Source organism: Salmo trutta, chromosome 40, assembly GCF_901001165.1.
Source record: "Salmo trutta chromosome 40, fSalTru1.1, whole genome shotgun sequence".
Classification (NCBI taxonomy): domain Eukaryota; kingdom Metazoa; phylum Chordata; class Actinopteri; order Salmoniformes; family Salmonidae; genus Salmo; species Salmo trutta.
In genome coordinates this window covers 12,782,865-12,805,264 of record NC_042996.1, presented here as the reverse complement: position 1 = coordinate 12,805,264, position 22,400 = coordinate 12,782,865, and the positions used below count along the sequence as shown (strand labels likewise).

Sequence of the window (22,400 nt, the reverse complement as noted above, 5' to 3'; positions counted from 1 at the left end):
CATGAAACATGAGCCATACTCAATCTGCATGGTTACTAGCCAATCTGTTATGGCTAGACTGAACAGGAGAGGAGGAGGGAGGGACAAATGAGGAGGGAAAGGGGGGAGAGAGGGAAAGCAAGAAAAGGCAAAAGAGGAGAGAATGAGACGGGGTTAGGCTGTTATTGTGTCCTCTCGGTCAGAGGGATATTGAAAAGGAGCTGCTCCTCAACCAGTATACTTCCCCCTTGTCCTTCATTACCATGTTTAAACATTCCTTGGTGTTTGATGAACAACACAGTGGAAAGAGCTAGGTACCAGCCAATAAATGCTCGTAAGTAATGGGGACTGTAAAATTGTTCTATCTCAGAACAACCAGTCCTGTGATGGGACCTGACCATTCTACAATACATTATACAGGCCTCTCCCACTTCCCTCTGTTCTGTCCTCCTTTCTTTTCTTCCCCGTCTCCCTCTGTCCTAACTTGTGTGGGCCATAGACTTGTAGTGCTGGCCCGGTGACCCTGCATGGCTGGAATGAGACCAGAGCCCTGTAATGCATGGAGAATTTCACTGGAAGTGCTAGTCCTTTGTTGTGTCCTGAGTCAATAAAACACGTTATGTGCATGTGACGTGTATGCACACATGCTTCCTTCCATAACCAGTGAAGCACAGTGTGTGTGCTCGTCGGGTCCATTCCGTCCTGCATTTGTCTGTCTGCACTGTCTGTCTGCACTCTGTCTGTCTGCACTGTCTGTCTGCACAGCGCTGTCCAGCCTCAGCCCCCCAGCCGGCTCACATAACAGGTCTGAGTCTAAGTAACCTTCACACAGACCAGCGCAGAGGATAATTGCAGTGCGTGAAAAGCGATAGCTTTTGCAACTGGAGGGATAGTTAACTTTTCCAGATGATTAAACAAATGATGTGGTTGGTGCAGTGTGCGTTTGAGTGGAGGGGGGTGGTGGGTGACGGTTGTTGCAGCGATGCTTCTAGAGATAGTTGGGCAGCAACCGTTGGGTGTGGGCTTATCTGGGTACTCTGCTGCTCTCTTCACGATTAGCTGAATTAATTCACCTCACCATCCCCAAACATAAATAGGACTGTGAATAGGAGATTCTGCAGCTAATTTAGTTAATGGGTGTTTGCTGCTTAGTCTGAAGCCTCATCGGTCTCATTTATGAGAGGGGCTTCCAAGAATTCTCATCTTCTTAAAAGCTTCTGACAGCGTATTGTAATTTAAGATTCCTGATGAAGCGGTGTCTGAAAGCCAGAATGTAGCAGCAGCTGCTGTAGGATTTATGTACTGAATAATATTGATGAACTGAACGGATGTAATGAGAAGACTGTTAAATGATATTTCTGTCCATGTTGCTGTAATGTGACTCCTGCCATCTTGTTTGTAGGTGTTGGACCCAGAGCTGGAGATAGCTGACCATGCCTTCCCCCCTTCCTCCACACAACCCTCCACACTCAAGATCCAGGTAATGTAGAGCCCTTCTATCCTCGGTGGAAGGTGCGTGTGGAAAAATAATGAATAAAATTGAAACACAATTGTTATAAAATAATACTGAACCATTGACTCGTCATTATTTATCACAACAAAATCACACACACACACACACACTCACTGTAAGTCGCTCTGGGTAAGAGCGTCTGCTAAATGACTCAAATGTAAATCTGAGAAAGTCCCTGTCCCTTTGTTTGGGGCAATGCTGCAGCAAGGTCTCTGGATTTCTGAGCTTTCCCAGGCTTGCTGTCTCATACTTACCCCTCAGTATGTTATAATTCCCTGTCTGTGTGTTGCAGGATAAGGAGATCCGGGCGGTGTTTCTGTGGCTGTTCGGCCAGCTGTTCCATGGCTATCGCTGGTGTTTACACATCATCCGGATCCACCCTGAACCAGTCATCCGCTTCCATAAGGTACACATCACCTTCTATCTCTCTGAACTTAATTCCTAAGGTGATATATTACGTTGTGTTCATACAAGCCTGCAACCAACTACAGTCTTTATGAACACAATGGAATATATCACTTTAATGTCTGCCTGGGGGAGAAAAACATTTTTGCTCTAAACAGACCTGCAAACTGTTTTGAGTCTAACACTTAGAAAGGAAGAGTGGATCTCCAGCCTGACGAGTGTGTGTGTTCCTCCAGGCTGCATTCCTGGGCCAGAGGGCTCTGACTGAGGATGACTTCCTGATGAAGGTTCTGGACGGTATGGCATTCGCTGGGTTCATATCGGAGAGAGGGCCGCCTTACAGACTCACAGACCTGTTCGATGACGTGAGTACCCCCCCTCCACACACACACACACCTCCCCAATCAGTGGTAAAGATGTGAAGGAAAAAGCATTCTAACTTCCTATTTTTCTTTTCCTGTGTCTACAGCTGATGGCCAATCAGGTGGAGCGTATTCGCCAGGAGGAGTGCAGCCCGCACAAAGTCATGAACCATATCAAGGAGCTGGCCGAGCAGCTCTTCAAAAACGTATGTTGTGCATAAAAAAATTAAAAACATGTTTTATTGATTTTATTTATAGATGTAGGATCTTAATTTGATCACCCTTTTGTTGCTTAGAATTTATGCTGATGAGCTTTGTGATTTGCGTACAATTCCCTGAAAACCCACACTAATGTGGTTATTTTAACGGTATTGGCCGATTTCACGCCAGCATGGCCCGAGAATATTTTTGGTATCATTTTTTTTTTGGGATGAAAGTAGCCATTTTAGGCCCTTTTTAGACCTATACTGTACATGCCTCCTATAAGACCTTATGATCCGTGAACTGTACGTGATACAGACAACATCTTGGTGTCATTATACTCTTATAGTGTGTTTTAAAATATGGGGTATGTCTTGATTATAAAATGTAAAAAATTACATTAATTTATTCAACATTTAAAACTACTATTCATATCTCAAAAGTACCCTTTTTGATTTTGTTTATTTTAATACATTGTTTGGAACTATACTCTTAAAACACAAAGTTTCCAGTGTGCTACTTTTGAAGAAATGATCAATTTTATACATAGCAATTGACATAATAGATCATTAATCAATCACAGCCTCATGTCGGATTGCACATTCAGCAAATCACCAGCAGAGGGAATTCCCTTTGAATTCATTTTCCCATTCATTGTGTTGGTGGTGCTCATAAAATGTATCATAACTTTAAAAGTAGCAGAGAGCCCACACTGGAAATTTGATGTACTTGTAGGCAATGTTCCCTCTATGCTCTGCGCGTGCGCAGCTCCCCCGGGACTGCTGCGCAGAAGAAATATAAGCTCGCACAGAGAAGCACGAGATTGAACTTCACTCAACTTTCTAGTTTTCCCCTTTAGTTAACACTATCAACAAGTCAGTCCCATACTCTACACAGACTGGTGCGCCATAACCAATCAGAGCTGCAGTATCCCTATATGCAAATAGATCATTGCCATATATGGATCTGTGCCATTCCCTTTTAACTGGACTGTGTTTACAGCATGAGTGGTAGTGCTAGAGTAGATGCGCTTGTTTTGCATGTGTCCAGGTGTGTACATTTGTTTGCATTCTTGGCTATTAAGTGAGTTATTAGCCCAGTTATAGCACATTTCTAGTCAGCAATGGTGGAGTGGTTGCTTCCTGCAAGAGCATAAAATGTGTGCAGTTCTAGACCTCTTTGAAAAGCTAGTCAGATAAAGAGCTTTTTTTTCTGTCTTAATAAAAAAGGGGCAGTGTTGTATTTTGAGACCGGCTTGAATAAGCTAAGTAGCCAATAGGCAGAGGGTAGCATAATTTGTCTTATTCTGTGTTATAATGGTATGGGAATAATAATACATTTTATATCAAACACAACATTTTCAGTCACCTTGTTGTCTGAAGGACAAGTGCATAAACAGGTTAATGGCAATCCCTACATGTTTTTTTCAGTCTCATGGAATGTATGCCTACGTTGAACACCACACATTAGCTGCTATTGTAGGATGAATGATAGAACAGCTATTTCCATGTTAAAATGTTATGGGATGCATTTTCTCCATTGTTTTTGATGGTAGGCCACTCTGGTACGCCTATATTATGATCAAATAGCCACAGTAACCTATATGGCCACTGTTAACTGTATTTTAAAGCAAGTCCAGCCTCAGTGTTCACAGTAAACGTGCACTAGAAGTTGCACAGAATTTTCACAACGTTCAAGTTTGCGCTCAGCAGACCTGAAATTTGTTAAGTGCCTACATTTTTGGGAGGTAGCATTGCTTGTAGAGTATATTGTTTAAAATGATGTATAAAAATGTTGAATAAATTAATGTGTAAAATTGTATTTCAGAATGTATCCGTACTCCATATTTTTGAGGACACTATAAGGAGTATAATGACACTGAGGTATGTCTGTATCGTGTACGGTTCACAGATCATTTGGTCTTACAGGGGAGGCATGTACAGGTCTAAAAAGGGCCTGACATTTTCACTTTCAGGATTTTATAAAATGGTTTGTGTTACAATGTACGAAGAGTATCAAGCATCCTGCCTCCCAATAAAGTTTCTATGAACAATCTGAGATACCCAAAATATTTTCGGGCCGTTGCTGACATGGAATCGTCCTATTGCACTTTTCATGTAGCCTACTTTTGGCCAGCTAATAGCCTAACCACTGATCAAGTAACATTATGGACTAAGCGTTCAAATCCTGTTGCTGTGGCAATATAGGTCAAATTAAGATCCTCCATCTATGTAATGTAGTAACTAAAATAACAGGAGACCACTTACCTCTTTTCCTTCTCCCCCTACACCTTTATGGTCTCCCCTTTTTATTCTCCCCCCATCAGGAGAACCCGTACCCTGCCGTGGCCATGCATAAGGTGCAGCGGCCAGCTGAGAGCCCTGGTCACAATGACCCCAAGAACTTGGCTATCTTCCCTCTGCTGGACGACGTTACGGTCCAGCTCTTCATCGACCATGCCGCCGCCAAGCTCCAGACCGCCCCGCCCGTGGTCAAGGCCGAGCTCAAAGGCATGGTGCCCTCCGGACCCCCACTGGGTAAGTGTGCCAAGCTGGTGGGAAAGACTGAGTGGAGGGGTTGGTGGGGATAGTGAGGGCTGGGGGGTGGAGCAGCATAGCCATGAGATGGTGGGATTAAGTAGTGCAGTCCTCCAGTCGGGGCCACCCGACAGTCCTCCAGTCGGGGCCACCCGACAGTCGGGTGGTCCTCCAGTCGGGGCCATCCTCCGGTCCTCCAGTCGGGTGGTCCTCCAGTCGGGGCCACCCGTCGGTCCTCCAGTCGGGTGGTCCTCCAGTCGGGGCCACCCGTCGGTCCTCCAGTCGGGTGGTCCTCCAGTCGGGGCCACCCGTCGGTCCTCCAGTCGGGTGGTCCTCCAGTCGGGGCCACCCGTCGGTCCTCCAGTCGGGTGGTCCTCCAGTCGGGGCCACCCGTCGGTCCTCCAGTCGGGTGGTCCTCCAGTCGGGGCCACCCGTCGGTCCTCCAGTCGGGTGGTCCTCCAGTCGGGGCCACCCGTCGGTCCTCCAGTCGGGTGGTCCTCCAGTCGGGGCCACCCGTCGGTCCTCCAGTCGGGTGGTCCTCCAGTCGGGGCCACCTGTCGGTCCTCCAGTCGGGTGGTCCTCCAGTCGGGGCCACCTGTCGGTCTTCCAGTCGGGGCCACCCGACAGTCCACTGTGTTTCGGACAACCTCTGTGTGACCCATCTATCTCTCAGCATTGGTTTAACTGAGCTGGATTCAGTGTAGTTTCAGTGTAGACTGATAAGTGTGATGTAATAACCGCTGAGTCGTGGTGTTCCTCCAGGAGACATTGTGGACAGGCATGGTCATGTCCTGGCTAACAGCGCTCGCAGGCTGGAGGTGGTCAGGAACTGCATTACCTACATATTTGACAACAAGATGCTGGAGGCCAAGAAGGTGAGAGACAAGGCCACAACAGCATCTCAGTGCTCGGCCATTTTGGAATGATGGTGTTAACAATTTATAGCTAGTTTAGAGGTTTGACCTATATGATAGTCTAGTGATTTAAAAAATATATTTGTAATATTTTCATTTTTTTCTTCCATCTCCTAATGTTGTCCTGTGTCTGCTCCCCCCCTCCCCCAGCTGATGCCAGCGGTACTGCGGGCTCTGAAGGGCCGGGCGGCCAGGGTGTGTCTGACCCAGGAGCTCAACCAGCACGTCCTGCAGAACCGAGCTGTGCTGGACGACCAGCAGTTTGACTACATCGTCCGCATGATGAACTGCACCTTACAGGTACATGCCGACGCCACAAAAACATCTCTCTTCGACACAGTTCTATTGTAGACCACAGCACACAGTCAGGTTCCGTACATAGAACGGCTGTATTGAAGGATTTCTGAAAGCAATAACTTTAACTCCTTGGGACTTTTTCAAAACAGTACAATGCTACCTATTTTTACACTGCAATGGAGGCCATAAGATCACACACTGAATAATGGAGCCTAATCGGTGGCGTTTGCATGACTGACATTGCGTGAGAGTATGGTGATGTTGACCTCTATTCTCCAACTCAGGACTGCTCCCACATGGATGAACACGGTATTGCAGCCATCCTCCTTCCTCTGGTCACGGCCTTCTGCAGGGTAAGTCCCAACAAAAAAAAAACAATCCCTATTCAACACAAAATAAACAAATCATTGTCCTTTATCATAGCTTTAAAGTGGTCTGTTTCTAAAGCTTCTGTGTGGCCTTGTGTGTTTGTGTCTGGCAGAAACTAGGCGCGGGCATCACCCAGTTTGCCTACAGCTGTGTGCAGGAGCACATGGTGTGGACTAACATGCAGTTCTGGGAGGCCATGTTCTACAGTGATGTCCAGAACCACATCAGAGCCCTGTATCTGGAGGCAGACGGCGGGGAGCAGTCCACCGCTGTAAGAATGGACCTTGCAATTACACAACAAGCAGAACCTTTTTTTAAGCTAACGCTCCTGTATATTAGTATCAAACACAGCAATAAAAACACAACCGAGGCCTTTTCCTTGATAATGGTACTTAGTCCTTGGAGTACATCCATACATTGACCCCATCTGACCTTTCCCCTTCCACCCCCCCAGTCTCGCGGTCAGCAGGAGTCTGGTCCAGCAGCAGGAGGTCAGGAGCAGCTTGGTGCTCTGGAGCTGGCGTCAGAGCAGAGCAGGCTGTGGCCCACGCTCAGCAAGGAGCAGCAGAGTGAGCGCGTGCAGAAGGAGGAGAGCACAGTGTTCAGCCAGGCCATCCACTACGCCAACCGCATGTCCTACCTGCTGCTGCCCCTGGACACCAGCAAGAACCGCCTGCTCAACAGGTCCGGGATAGGGGACGTGGAGAGTGTTAGCAACAGCTATGTCACCAACAGGTACACCAACAGGTGGGGGACGCGCACACACACAACAACGAGGTACACACAGACAGGAAAACATACCCAACAGCTTTCTCACTAACAGACATGTTAAAAACAGCTTATCAAACGGTGGGCAGCTTTGTAACATCTTACAGTGGAACCAGCAACAAACTTATGCCTAGGGATAAGACTTTAACTTTGAAGTTCAAGCTCATATTGGTCGTTCCTAAGATGCCTTTGTTGTTTTTGTTTAGCATTGCTGGCAGCATGGCGGAGAGCTACGACACAGAGAGCGGCTTTGAGGACGCTGAGAGCTCTGACGTGGCCAACTCTGTGGTGCGATTTATCAACCGCTTCGTAGACAAAGTGTGTAACGAGAGTGGGGTGACCAACGAGCACCTCAAGGCACTACACACCATGATACCAGGTAGGAATCTCCATTTTGTGTTTTTGGTGCTCATGTTGTGAACTTTCCTTGACAGATCAGGGTTGTATTCATTAGGCACTAAATGGAACAAAAAGCACTGACGGGGAGGGATTCCCTGAAATTGTCCAATAAGAAACATTTGTTTTAGTTTTCCATTTCAAAGCGTTTTGCTACTGTGTTCTCTAATGAGTATGACCCAGGTTTTCTCAAGAGTTCAAATTGTGTATTAGGAGAGAATTTTAATCAGTTTCTCTCTCCCCCTCCTGTTCCACAGACATCGTTCAGATGCACATCGAGACGCTGGATGCAGTCCACAGGGAGAGTAAGCGACTGCCACCGATCCAAAAGGTAACCAATTCCTTATTTTACATTACGCTGGACAAAAGCCACGCAGAGCCCAGGCCAGCCCCGCCCAACCCCCTCTCCACCAATCCCTGCAGTTCAGTGTCACAGTGCCACGCCCACGGCAGGTACGTCTGTCCCAGCGACAGCACCATGTGTAACTCACACTAATACGTCTGAGCAGTGCATGCTGGGTTGATGTAGTTCCCCTCCTCTCAGAAGCCGGGATCTCGTTCAGTTGGAAATAATTGGGAGCAAATGTTTTGAAAAGGAGTAGGTACTACCTGACTTTGTCCAATACGAACAAGAATGTGGATTTTCTGTTTCATTACATTTTCTCCAGTTGGTGCCTATTGAACATGAACCTGGTAGATGACAACAGCCTGAGCAGTGCATGCTGGAGGTTGTAGTTCTCAGTGACCTGGTTGACTACAGCCTGTCACTGACTTGTGCCTTCAGACAGAAGGGTGCAGTTTGCTCTGGTTGTTCTGTGGAGTTTTCTGCCAGTAGTTGGAGAGGGATGGTAGCTTAGCACGGCATCATTGGCATGTCTATTTTGTGTTAATGACAACTAAGCAGTGTCCTAGCATATGCATCAACCAAGAGCTCAGGGATGCCCTGTATCAGATATCAGTCCAATTGGATCTCAACTTTTGTGAGTTTTCTGTGTTTATCCCATCTTATAATACCTCAGAGAGCACCTCAGAGAGCACCTCACATTTGACCTGATCCCACTTCCCAGAATGCTCTAGATTTTTTTTTCTGCGTGAGCGTTCATATCATATGAATTCCAGTTAAATCCTCTCCCAATGAGCTGGACCCAGGGTATTAGCTGTTGCACAACCGATTATGAAATGGGTTACGAAACGAGTGCCTTAATAAATGTTCTATTATGAGTTGAGCTGCTCTGTTTGGTGTAGTTGCCCCAGCATAAGCCTCTCCAGGGTCGCTGGGGACAGGAAATTATGTCAATGCCCTCAGCCAAATGGTCTATAGGTCTTTAACAGAAACTAGACCTGCCACTCTTCATACTTTGAATACCTCTCTATACATCCAAGAACGCTGTAAGATGATTTTGTGAGAACAATTTGAGAAAATACACAAATGGTTGTAAACATGTTACCTCTTCTAAGGGGAAAACCACTCAAAATTGCCATTATATGATACCAGTCTTAAGATATTTGAATGGTTTCATATCCAACTTTATAAAAATAACCACATAAACGTGGCTGTATTTTCCCTTCTGCTTGTTTTACTTGTTGAGCATCAGGGTTGTCTTTGCCAAGATCCCAGCAGCCAGTTGAGATTTAGGCAAACCGTTTATGTTATGTAACATTAACAAAAATAACAAATTGCAATCAAATGTCTCCATTTTGATATCTCTGTTTTCAACTGTGTGTCGGGTGATACATTTGTGCTTCAACATGCATCTGGATTGGCGTGTGCCATTTGTTGTGGTGAATTTGCTCTAATTTGGTTTGAAATATAGAACCACCAATGTAAGGATGGCTTATACATTTGAGTTCTGTTGGACATAAGGCACTAACAGCTCTTCTACTGTCTCTCTCTTTCCCCCTCATCCTTACTACCATGTCCCTCTATTCAATCTTCTTACTTTTCTCCTTCCATCAATTATCAACTCTTCTCGTTTCTTTACCCCACATCTACCTCTTCCTTTTCTTCCTCTGCCCTCCCTCTCTCTTGTCCCCAATCTCCTCCCCCTTTCCTCTTCTCTCCTTCACTCCTCTCTCTCCGTGCTGCAGCCTAAGCTTCTGAGGCCCATTCTTCTGGCGGGGGAAGAGCTGGTGATGGACGGCATGCGGGTGCACCTGATCTCAGACGGCCGGGAGGAGGCCACGGGGGCCTTGGGGGGTCCACCCCTCCTCCCTGCCGAGGGGGCCATCTTCCTCACCACCTACCGGCTCATCTTCAAGGGCACGCCTAATGACCCGCTGGGTAAGAGGGTGTTGAAAACACAAACATGCACACACGTTAGCAGTAACACACACACACACACTTTCTTTCTAACCCTGAGTGTTGTTGCTGTGCAGTGGGTGAGCAGGTGGTGACTCGGTCGTTCCCCATCGCCTCCCTGACAAAGGAGAAGAGGATCTCTGTCAGTCTGTCCATGGACCAGTTCATACAGGAGGGTCTGCAGCTACGCTCCTGCACTTTCCAGGTACACCTCTACCCTCCATCCTGCCACCCTCATATCCATAACCCTACTGCCTAAGCACCAGGCCCCTCGGCCTTCATACCTTCTCCTCCCTCAACCCTGCTACCCCCACCCCCCCACTCTCATTCTGCATCGTAACGCTCTCCATTTAAAGTTTGACAGAACACTCATTCATTTGTGTTTTTCTGACACTCCTAATATCGCCCTCCTCCTCCTGTAGCTGCTGAAGATAGCGTTTGATGAGGAGGTGGCGTCGGACCTGGCCGAGGTGTTCCGGAAGCACATGCACAAGCTCCGCTACCCACAGCACGTCCAGGGAACCTTCGCCTTCACCGTGGGCCAGAGTGGCAAGACGTTGGTCGAACACAAGACCAAGGACAAGAACCAGTCAATAAAGTAAGACGAGACAGATATAACACACACTCACGTCAACCACAAGAACCCAAAACGACTCTAAAAGGAAACGGGAAGAGCATACACACACCAAACACATTTCAACACACATCAGCATTGTATAAAACGTCAGTACCGTTCCAGTTTTATCGTCAGTCAGCAGATTATTAGTAATGAGAGTGTAAATCTGTAAGACGTTTCACACCTCTCACATCCTCCAGGTCAAGTACAGAACATCCCATTTAAAAAGGATGTGGGTCACAGATGACACCCCAGCACTGTAATGTGAGCTGAATATCAGGCCTGCCCGAAGCAGCAGCCTCTGGAGATATAGTAGTCCACATTATTGCCCTACATTTCATAGCCGTCCTGACAGTAGGGAATATATCCAAACCTTGGGCGTTTTTATCTGACGGTCTCTGATTTAAAGTCAGTGTTTGGTGTGATGTATTAATAAAACAGCATTCATAGACCTTCTGCTTGTGAGTGTAAATGCTTTAGTGAGTGTGAACCCTTGTTCTTGTGTAACCACCAATGGGCCATATATCATGTAGACTGTTTAGTTCTGCTGGCTGCACACTGACTTATTCCAGGCAGGGTCAGTACAGAGGAATGCAGCTTCACATCTTACACTCTATTCTGTTCACTGCCAGTAGACCCCCAGAGTCCCCTTTTACTTCATCCCTCACTCTCTCTCTCTCACTCCGTCACTCCTTTTTTTCCCCTCTCATCTGGGGTATGAAAAGAGCACAAGCTCTCACAGAGAGCTGGCTTCAATCTGTTGAATAATGCAGCAGTGGAAATAGTGATGGCTCTTCCATGTTTGTCCCTGGTGTTTCCATCTCCTCCCCGAGTCGTCACGCCACTAAAAGACTCCCTTCATTCACAGATATTAACCTCACAACAATGCGGGCCCAACCCCCCTGCAGCAGTGAGCAGCCTCAGCTAGCAGTCTTTTAATGCATTCATTAGCTTTAATTATGCATACAGACTACCACCAAGTCTGCATTAGGGATGTGCCTTGGATTTAATGGACTGGTGAATTACATTTCTAAGTACCCAGTCAGTGCATTTTTACCTTTACAATTCTAACCAGGGTTGTATTCACTTGACATGAAATGGAAGCAAACAGGCCAAAACAGGGAGGTGCGATCTAAACTTGTTCAATAAGAAACACTTGTTTTCATTTTCTGTTGCAGTGTTTTGCTATGGTGTGCCCAAATGAATATGACCCAGGAAGTAGAAGTCATAAAGTTTAGCTTTAACTGAAGTGAACTATGTTTTGAACCCTTTTATGTCTCTCTCTTCCCTCTACTCCTCCTCTTACCTTTTCTCCCTCCACCCTTCCAAAGAACACTTTCCAAAAACCTGGTGAAGAGCGCCAAGAGGACGATCGGTCGACAGTATGCGACCCGGAAGAAGTACTCACCTCCCACCTGGGAGAACAGGAGCAGCCTGCAGTCAGAGCTGGACGAGGATGAGCTCTCCGGTAGGCCATGTTGATAACTCAAGTAGCAACGTCGAGGTTTAGGGCGGCATTTTGACTTAAAATCCACGCACTCCCATTGACATAAATACATGTTTTATGTAAAAGTCTTGAGTTGCTGTTTAACTTTCAGCAATTAAAATGTTGAATGGTCTCTACAGTGTTTGACCTGATGTAGTAGACCAGTGTACACCGTCTCTGACTGTCTGTGTGTCTGCTACAGTCACAGAGGAGTTGGACCAGGGCTCCCTCACCCTGTCTTCCACCATCCGCTCCTCAGACAGACAGACCATGAGCAACGTGGTGGAGCGCGCCTGTTGCCGTGACTACCAGCGGCTAGGACTGGGCACGCTCAGTAACAGCCTGACGCGCTCCAAGAACGAGCCCTTCCGCATCTCCACCGTCAACCGCATGTACACCGTCTGCAGGAGGTAAGTTCACGGTCCAACCGCATGTACACCGTCTGCAGGAGGTAAGTTCACGGTCCAACCGCATGTACACCGTCTGCAGGAGGTAAGTTCACGGTCCAACCGCATGTACACCGTCTGCAGGAGGTAAGTTCACGGTCCAACCGCATGTACACCGTCTGCAGGAGGTAAGTTCACGGTCCAACCGCATGTACACCGTCTGCAGGAGGTAAGTTCACGGTCCAACCGCAGATGGAACATGTTTTTACGACGGGTTCACCGTCAAATCTCATGTGGGACTCCCAAAAAACACTCCCCTTCGATACTCTTCGTTTTTAGGGAATCTCAATTGCATGTGGTAGGTTTATGGTCAAACCGTATATGGACCATATTGCACGTAACTTCCTGAGTTTAGTCTCTAAGTTTTAGATTCTGGTTGAATGTACACGTTTGATCCTTGACATTTATATAAATCAACATTCAGTCGTTTTACTTTGATGCAACTTGATATGCAGAGTGGGCCAATGAACAAACTATATTTAAACACATGACATTATCTTGTGGTCATGACATTCTGCAGTGACATGAACAGAATGTCATCTCAACCCTAACTCCCTCTGCTCTATCTCTCTCTGTCTGTGTGTGTGTTACCAGTTATCCCGGCCTGTTGATCGTGCCCCAGAGCATCCCAGACTCCACCATCCAGCGCATATCCCGCTGTTACAGACAGAACCGTTTCCCTGTGGTGTGCTGGAGGAACTCTCGTACCAAGGCTGTGCTGCTGCGCTCCGCAGGCCTCCATGCTAAGGGAGTGGTGGGCTTCTTCAAGTCCCCCAATGCCCCCAGCGCCGGTACGACACACACTAAAAGTTAGTTAGATGGTGTTTTTAAGGGAGTGACTGGGGATGTTGGGCTTTGTTTAGGAATAATAAAACACGGCAAACCACTCCAAAGCCAGCTACAGTTGAAGTCGGAAATGTACATACTTTTAGGTTGGAGTTACTGAAACTCGTTTTTCAACCACTCCACAAATGTCTTGTTAACAAACTATAGTTTTGGCAAGTCGGTTAGGACATCTACTTTATACATGACACAAGTAATTTTTCCAACAATTGTTTACAGATGGATTATTTCACTTATAATTCACTGTATCACAATTCCAGTGGGTCAGAAGTTTACATACACTAAGTTGACTGTGCCTTTAAACAGCTTGGAAAATTCCAGAACATGATGTCATGGCTTTAGAAGCTTCTGATAGGCTAATTGACATCATTTGAGTCAATTGGAGGTGTACCTGTGGATGTATTTCAAGGCCTACCTTCAAACTCATGTCTCTTTGCTTGACATCATGGGAAAATCAAAAGAAATCAGCCAAGACCTCAGAAAATAAACTGTAGACCTCCACAAGTCTGGTTAATCCTTGGGAGCGATTTCCAAATGCCTGAAGATACCACGTTCATCTGTACAAGCAATAGTACGCAAGTATAAACACCATGGGACCACGCAGCCGTCATACCGCTCTGGAAGGAGACGAGTTCTGTCTCCTAGGTGAACGTACTTTGGTGCGAAAAGTGCAAATCAATCCCAGAACAGCAAATCAAAATCAAATGTATTTGTCACATACACATGGTTAACAGGTGTTAATGCAAGTGTAGCGAAATGCTTGTGCTTCTAGTTCCGACCATGCGGTAATATCTAACAAGTAATATAACCTAACAATTTCACAACAACTACCTTATACACACAAATGTAAAGGAATGAATATGTACATAAAAATATATAAATGAGTGATGGCCGAACAGCATAGGCAAGATGCAGTAGATGGTATAGAGTACAGTATATACATATGAGATGAGTAATGTAGGGTATGAGAACATTATATAAAGTGTCATTGTTTAAAGTGGCTAGTGATACATTTAATTACATCAAGATGGCAAGATGCAGTAGATGGTATAGCGTACAGTATATACATATGAGATGAGTAATGTAGGGTACGTAAACATTATATAATATAAAGTGGCAAGTGATAAATTGATTACATCAATTTTTCCATTATTAAATTGACTGGAGTTGAGTCAGTATGTTGGCAGCAGCCACTCAATGTTAGTGATGAATGTTTAACAGTCTGATGGCCTTGAGATAGAAGCTGTTTTTCAGTCTCTTGGTTCCAGCTTTGATGCACCTGTACTGACCTCGCCTTCTGGATGATAGCGGGGTGAACAGGCAGTGGCTCGGGTGGTTGTTGTCCTTGATGATCCTTTTGGCCTTCCTGTGACATCGGGTGGTGTAGATGTCCTGGAGGGCAGGTAGTTTGCACCCGGTGATGCGTTGTGCAGACCTCACTACCCTCTGGAGAGCCTTCCGGTTGTGGGCGGAGCAGCTGCCGTACCAGGCGGTGATACAGCCCGACAGGATGCTCTCAATTGTGCATCTGTTAAAGTTTGTGTGTGTTTGGTGACAAGCCGAATTTCTTCAGCCTCCTGAGGTTGAAGAGGCACCGCTGCGCCTTCTTCACCACGCTGTCTGTGTGGGTGGACCATTTCAGTTTGTCCATGATGTGTACGCCGAGGAACTTAAAACTCTCACAATGGACCTTGTGAAGATGCTGGAGGAAACGGGTATACATCCACAGTAATACGCTATATCGACGTAACCTGAAAGGCAGCTCGGCAAGGAAGAAGCCACTGCTCCAAAACCACCATAAAAAAGCCAGACTACAGTTTGCAACTGCACATAGGGACAAAGATCGTACTTTTTGGAGAAATGTCTTTGGTCTGATGAAACAAAAATAGAACTGTTTGGCCATAATGATCATTGTTATGTTTTGAGGAAAAAGGGGGAGGCTTGCAAACCGAAGAACACCCTCCCAACCGTGAAGCATGGGGTTGGCAGCATCATGTTGTGGGGGTGCTTTGTTGCAGGAGGGACTGGTGCACTTCACAAAATAGATGGCATCATGAGGGAGAAAATGGTGTGGATATATTGAAGCAACATCTCAAGACATCAGTCAGGAATTTAAAGCTTGGTCGCAAATGGGTCTTCCAAATGGACGATGACCCCCAAGCATACTTCCAAAGATGTGGCAAAATGGCTTAAGGACAACAAAGTCAAGGTATTGGAGTGGCCATCACAAAGCCCTGACCTCAATCCAATACAACGTTTGTGGGCAGAACTGAAAAAGGGTGTGTGAGCAAGGAGGCCAACAAACCTGACTCAGTTACACCAGCTCTGTCAGGAGGAATGGGCCAAAATTCACCAAACTTATTGTGGGAAGCTTGTGGAAGGCTACCCGAAACGTTTGACCCAAGTTAAACAATTTAAAGGCAATGCTACCAAACACGAATTGAGTGTATGTAAACTTCTGACCCACTGGGAATGTGGTGAAAGAAAGAAAAGCTGAAATAAATCACTCTACTAATATTCTGAAATTTCACATTCTTAAAATAGTGGTGATCCTAAGTCAGGGAATTTTTACGAGGTTTAAATGTCAGGAATTGTAAAAAACTGAGTTTAAATGTATTTGGCTAAGGTGTATGTGAACTTTGACTCCAACTGTATATCAGTAGCAATTGAATGTGGAAGTATAAGTCTCAACTCATCAAATACAATGAGCAAATAGACAAACACTTTAGATGCATTGAAATGCACAGCTCGTGCCCCTTATAGCTTGAGCAGCATTTTTTAGTCTTCAGCATTTTATACCCAGCATGCAAAGCTGCATAAACCAGTGGTGATTGACAGTTGTGACCCTTCCCCAGGCCCCTCCCAGGCCGACTCGACCAGCCTGGAGCAGGAGAAGTACATGCAGGCGATCATCAGCTCCATGCCCTCTTACTGTGAGCCCAGTGGCAGGAACACACTCGGCGGCTTCACCTCCACTCACATGAGCACCTCAGGTAGGACACGCACATACACATCAGGGTTTCCGTTAGCCGGTAATAGCCGGCTTTTGGCCCCAAAAAATGTAAGAGAAGACGATAAATCAAATTGGCACCGGCCAATTGTCCCACAAAAAATAACATAATCCCATTTCAAAATAATGCTTTTTAGCCTATTCATTGCTGGAAATACCAGTCGATGGAAATGCATTTGACCGATCATGCTTGTCGGTCTATATGTTAATTTGCATAATTTCATGGAATTCAATTGGAATGTGTTTATTTTCTTTAGTCGTTATGATTCTTATTTATCACACGCACATACAGATACAGAGCATATATTTTTGGGGGGAATATCTGTAAAACAGAGATTTTATAAGCCCAATCATCGCACAACAAATTTAAATGCAATTACATGTTAACTGTTTTGAGAGCCAGCATTAAAAAGAGCTACTATTTTATTTCAAGCGCTTAGGCAACTGAAGGCATGATTCAGAAGGTCACACACCACTTTAGAATGTGAGCTGGAGATGGTATGCATTTTCAAAACATATACTCAATTAAGTGAAACTTCAACGTTTAACTTCATATTATGAGGCATGTCTTACCTTGCTTCAATGTAGCTGAGCCAAAATATGTTCCTGTAAATGTGGAGGCATTTTTTTTATAAAGACTTCCCAATGCCAATGAAACAAGTAGCCACATTTTCTATTGGTTTTCAAATCAACTTTCTTTCGTTGTCCAGTAGCCAAAAACGCAATCTTGATCATATTAGCATTCCATGCTTGTTGTTGCATCTTTAGATCTCCGATCTTCTACGTTTCTAATGGATATTTTTATCTTACATGAATCCGCTTGCATGTGCAGTGTGCTTTTGACAACGGTGTTTTCCTGCTAATTGCATTATGGAACTAACATTAGCGTGTAGCCTATAACTGCTGTGTGCGCATTGCTGCGCTTATAATGTGAATAAATAAACGTTTATCAACATTTTAAGCTAAACATTCTGATCTGTGCATGAGCCTCAGTGCTTTTAATTTTGATGTACTGGTTGGATGAATTTGGGATCTATCGTCCCACAATTGTCCCAGTCTGTTTGGATTAGGCCATTTCTTTCTCGCACAGAACGACAAGCTGACAAATAGAATAGGTAAACTTTTCTACAATGGTGGACAGTAGATTGACATAGGCTAGTGATTTTCCTGTTCCTTACTCGTCTTGTTAGCTGAGGAAAAGTGAATGTGGACAGTTATTCTAACATCTTCAAAGTGCGCTTCAGAATTTGGAAGGACGCGAGCTGTTGCCTTATCATAATCTAAATGATTTCAGTCATTCTGAGCACTGTGGGTGGATGTGTTAGTCAGGTTACACACCCAATGCATTTAGGTCTGGTACATTTCTCAAATGTTTGGTAAATTATGCTGTCGATCAAATGTCCAGCGCCACATTTTCCTAACGGAAACCCTGAAGCGCACACACTCTCTCTTAAGCCAGAGTTTGTGACCCTTAGCTTGTGTCTATCCCCAGACTCGTCAGATAAGCTGAGGCAGCCTAAGATCGGAGCTCTGATGAAACAGGTGATGGGAGGCAAGGAGGACGTACCTGAAACCTTCAGCCGCGGAGGTGAGATTGTGGTTTTACTGTGTTTGTATGTGGTTGTGTTACTTGCATCAATCAGTTCATTGAAACTTCCTTTGCAAGGAATGTCTTATTTATAGGTTTGGGATTGTATTGTGGCTTGCCCTACAATTACATGCCAAGGAACATTCACTGGAACGAATTGACATGCGAGTGTGTCTTAACCCAAAGAGGAACGGTGGTTATGTTACCTGAATAATAACTAATCTCCATAGTTTATCCATATTTGGGCCTGTGTGTATGTATAGCTGTGTGAAACCATCTCTCCCTATGGTGTTGGTTAACGGGCATCATCTCTGTGTCATTTGACCTCAGCTCTGGGTCAAAGGGCGAGGGTCATCTCCCTCTCTCAGCCCAGAGTTTCAGGCAAGGCCAAAAACCCCCCTGGAGGTACAGTATGCACCGACCCCTAGCTCTCCAATCTAACCAATCAGGACTCTTAACAGTGACGTCAGTCTGTCTGCGTTGGCTGGCGCCCCCGCCCGTCGGTCCCTCTTTCCCTGTGATGTCCTAGTGTGTGTGTGTCTCTTGCTCTCTCAGGACTAACCTTTTGTTGTCCAATCTCTTTGTTGGAGATATTCTCTTCTTTCAAGGCATCTGTTTGCATGCTTTTCTAGTGGGCCGTCGACTCCACACACCCTGCTGCAGATCGTCCTGTTTGTCCATGTTTCTGTTCTGTGTTTGATTACTACTGTGTGCTGTGAGTGGTCTGATGACTCGTGTTTTTCCAGCGTTGTTAGGTTTGGAGCATCATTTTCACACAGCCTGTTTAGCAAAATAGATCAATCTTACTATAGTAGCTGTTCAATTATTTATATTTTATCAGCATGGCTTTCAGTTAGTCTAGTGGTATAAAGTACAATGACTGTGTCACTGCATAAATGGCTTGTGTGTTGATAATGGCAAACTTGGAGGGTGGATTGGAGAATGCATACTGTGTGTGTGATAAACCCCTCTAAAACCTCTACCTGTGTGTGTGATAGCCCCCTCTAAAACCTCTACCTGTGTGTGTGTGTGTGATGACCCCCTCTAAAACCTCTACCTGTGTGTGTGTGTGTGTGATGACCCCCTCTAAAACCTCTACCTGTGTGTGTGATAGCCCCCTCTAAAACCTCTACCTGTGTGTGTGTGTGATGACCCCCTCTAAAACCTCTACCTGTGTGTGTGTGTGATGACCCCCTCTAAAACCTCTACCTGTGTGTGTGTGTGTGTGATGACCCCCTCTAAAACCTCTACCTGTGTGTGTGTGTGTGTGTGATGACCCCCTCTAAAACCTCTACCTGTGTGTGTGTGATGACCCCCTCTAAAACCTCTACCTGTGTGTGTGTGTGTGATGACCCCCTCTAAAACCTCTACCTGTGTGTGTGTGTGTGTGTGTGTGTGTGTGTGTGTGTGTGATGACCCCCTCTAAAAACCTCTACCTGTGTGTGTGTGTGTGTGTGTGTGTGTGTGTGTGTGATGACCCCCTCTAAAAACCTCTACGTGTGTGTGTGTGTGATGACCCCCTCTAAAAACCTCTACGTGTGTGTGTGTGTGTGTGTGTGTGTGTGTGTGTGTGTGTGTGTGTGATGACCCCCTCTAAAACCTCTACCTGTGTGTGTGTGTGTGTGTGTGTGTGATAACCCCCTCTAAAACCTCTACCTGTGTGTGTGATAACCCCCTCTAAAACCTCTACCTGTGTGTGTGTGTGTGTGTGTGTGTGTGTGTGTGAGTGATAACCCCCTCTAAAACCTCTACCTGTGTGTGTGTGTGATAACCCCCTCTAAAACCTCTACCTGTGTGTGTGTGCTCCAGGGAAGTGGGGCAGTATCCGGGGCAGTGGGCGTCTGAGTGCCTACAACCCAGAAGTGGGGAACAGGCTGTCCAGTAAGGAGTCTCCCCAGCCCAACGGGGGCCCCAGCGAGGCCCTGTTCCTCAGACAGCAGAGGGCCTACCTCTACATCATCGGAGACAAGACACAGCTCAAAGTAACTGCCAATACACAATACTACACTGGACTGTCCACTGATTTTGAATATTGATAAAGACTCACTATCTCAAGTCTTTGGAGGTGTTGGTGTCATTGAACCTTGACCCCTGTTTGTCCCATATCATCAGGGTGGGAAGCAGGACTCGTTCCAGCAGTGGGAGGTGGTGCCCATCGAGGTGTGCGATGTGCGTCAGGTGAAGAACAGCTTTAAGAAGCTGATGAAGGCCTGTGTTCCCAGCTCAGCCACCTCTGAACCCAGCATGACCTTCCACCGCTGCCTGGAGGAGTCCGAATGGATGTGCCTGGTAATGCTCTCATTCATACAGTGTGTGTGTGTGTTAGCGTGTGCAACTGTAAAAGTGTATGTATTGTGCAATAGAGAGACCTATGGATGCATTTTGTTTTTGTGTGTTTATCCTGACTCTGCATAAGTTCACGTGTGTATGATTTAGGTGGTTTTGTCATGACGTTTGTGTGTCCAGCTCCACAGAGTTCTGCAGGTGTCTGTCCTGGTGGTAGAGTTGTTAGACACGGGCTCGTCAGTCATGGTCAGTCTGGAGGATGGCTGGGACGTCACTACTCAGGTATAACACACGTACTCCCTAAACGTACTCGCAATGCTTACACACCTCTCACAGCTAATATAGGTCTCAACCCTGTCTCTGCCTGACTGCCTGTGTCTCTCTCCTCACTCCACTGTTTAGGTAGCCTATAAATTACAGTCATCCTGTCTATCGTACCGATTCTGTCTCTAGGTGGTGTCTCTGGTCCAGCTTCTGTCAGACCCGTACTACCGGACCTTCGATGGCTTCCGCCTGCTGGTGGAGAAGGAGTGGCTGTCGTTTGGCCACAGGTTCAGTCATCGCGGCGCCCAGACCCTGGCCAGCCAGAGCAGTGGCTTCACACCTGTATTCCTGCAGTTTCTCGACTGCGTGCACCAGGTATGTACATGTGGGGGTGGGTTTTATGAGTGCAGGTGTGACAGTAAAGTGTGTGTGTGTTTGTCTAACCGTGTCACTGGGTGTTTACATGTCAGCTACTTTACCCATATCACCGGGATTCTGCTATTTATCTGTATAGGTGTGTGTCTGAGTAAACATGTGCGTGTTTACCTGAGTGTGACAGTGAATTTCTTTTTTTTCCCGGCCAGTGACGTGGACTTGTATGTAGGATGCGTCTCTGGCAGAGGGTTTCAATAGTCCTGTCTATATTTATGATCCAGCTTCACAATGGTGTGCTCTATTTAACCCCCTGTTTCACCTGGTCTGTGTCATGGAAAGAGCAGGTGTTCCTAGTATTAGGTGTTCCTAATATTTTGTACACTCAGTGTATCTGGGTCGTTCCCATAATGAGTGTCTTTTGCGTCCCTTTGATATTTTATGTAGAAATTGTACACATATATTAAATGAAGTGCCCTTGAATATAGACCGAATGGGGGAAAATGAATACATTTTGTATGTCCTCTGACTTGTAGGAAGATTTTTAACCCACTTAATCCCAACAACAACATTGTAAAACACTATAGTTATCTTGTTGCTTTGATCGTCATTTCTGAAGATGATTAATTATTTCATGTGATTTTAATTTTAAGGGGGGGGAAAAAAGGCACGTTCCTCATTTTAAGGTCAACCCTGTCACGTGACTCTCGTTTTAATATGGGGAAACTATTCCTATATATATATATAAACTATTCCTATATATATATATATATATATATATATATATATATATATATATATATATATATATATATATATATATATATATTTATTTATTTAAATTCAAAAGAACCATCTAATAGTCAAATCATAGAGGTTAAAGCCGGTGATCTGGTTCTACTCTTTGGCCATTTTCTGGTGTTTGGTGGTAACTGAGTGGGTCGAGCGGAACACGTCAACCCTGTTACCCATACAAAGACGGGCTACAAATGTTTAAACAACTTATTGGTGAAGCTTGCATTGTTGCCCCTCCCTGTTTTATACAACCTTCCATTTCCTCTGTCACAATGGGATTTATGGATAATTCAAGAATTACTATAGTAATTTTAGTTAACCTCTTGAGATGGGGATTTTTTAAATTGAACATGTGTTCTTTATAACAATGTTAAAATTAGGTGAAAAAAAAATTTTCTTCAGTTTTTCACACTACTCAAAAGGCACCTAATTGGTGGAATGACCCATATCTCACTAGGATCCTTTGTCTCTTTCTGCCTAGACTGTCTTTAAATAGTCTTCTTCGTGTAAACCGTTACAAAGCTCAGCCGAGAACTATTAACCTGGATCAAATATTTCCTGAATGTAATCAGATGAGTACGCTATGTCCGACCATCCTGTTATATGGATGTGCTAGAACAGATTATTTAAAAGTTTTAACATGTCTTCCTCCTT

General features: G+C 45.4%; 1 protein-coding gene across 13 annotated transcripts in view; it reads left to right on the top strand.

Annotated features, from left to right (window-relative positions):
* The window catches only part of LOC115180352 (myotubularin-related protein 5), a 68,615-nt gene that overhangs the window by 38,691 nt on the left and 7,524 nt on the right, over positions 1-22,400 (top strand). For 8 of the 13 annotated variants that reach the window (XM_029742394.1, XM_029742393.1, XM_029742392.1 and 5 more), the window contains 25 exons: positions 1,382-1,459; positions 1,785-1,898; positions 2,134-2,262; positions 2,367-2,465; positions 4,787-4,997; positions 5,760-5,872; positions 6,062-6,211; positions 6,493-6,561; positions 6,690-6,848; positions 7,032-7,324; positions 7,552-7,724; positions 7,999-8,072; positions 9,830-10,022; positions 10,118-10,245; positions 10,463-10,638; positions 11,988-12,124; positions 12,345-12,552; positions 13,183-13,397; positions 16,287-16,424; positions 17,934-18,029; positions 18,360-18,434; positions 19,839-20,011; positions 20,142-20,318; positions 20,496-20,597; positions 20,769-20,954. In XM_029742394.1, the coding sequence (XP_029598254.1) occupies positions 1,382-1,459; positions 1,785-1,898; positions 2,134-2,262; positions 2,367-2,465; positions 4,787-4,997; positions 5,760-5,872; positions 6,062-6,211; positions 6,493-6,561; positions 6,690-6,848; positions 7,032-7,324; positions 7,552-7,724; positions 7,999-8,072; positions 9,830-10,022; positions 10,118-10,245; positions 10,463-10,638; positions 11,988-12,124; positions 12,345-12,552; positions 13,183-13,397; positions 16,287-16,424; positions 17,934-18,029; positions 18,360-18,434; positions 19,839-20,011; positions 20,142-20,318; positions 20,496-20,597; positions 20,769-20,954 (3,666 nt within the window). The remainder of the gene's footprint in view (positions 1-1,381; positions 1,460-1,784; positions 1,899-2,133; positions 2,263-2,366; positions 2,466-4,786; positions 4,998-5,759; positions 5,873-6,061; positions 6,212-6,492; positions 6,562-6,689; positions 6,849-7,031; positions 7,325-7,551; positions 7,725-7,998; positions 8,073-9,829; positions 10,023-10,117; positions 10,246-10,462; positions 10,639-11,987; positions 12,125-12,344; positions 12,553-13,182; positions 13,398-16,286; positions 16,425-17,933; positions 18,030-18,359; positions 18,435-19,838; positions 20,012-20,141; positions 20,319-20,495; positions 20,598-20,768; positions 20,955-22,400) is intronic. The other 5 variants (XM_029742398.1, XM_029742388.1, XM_029742384.1 and 2 more) reach the window with 4 other exon arrangements.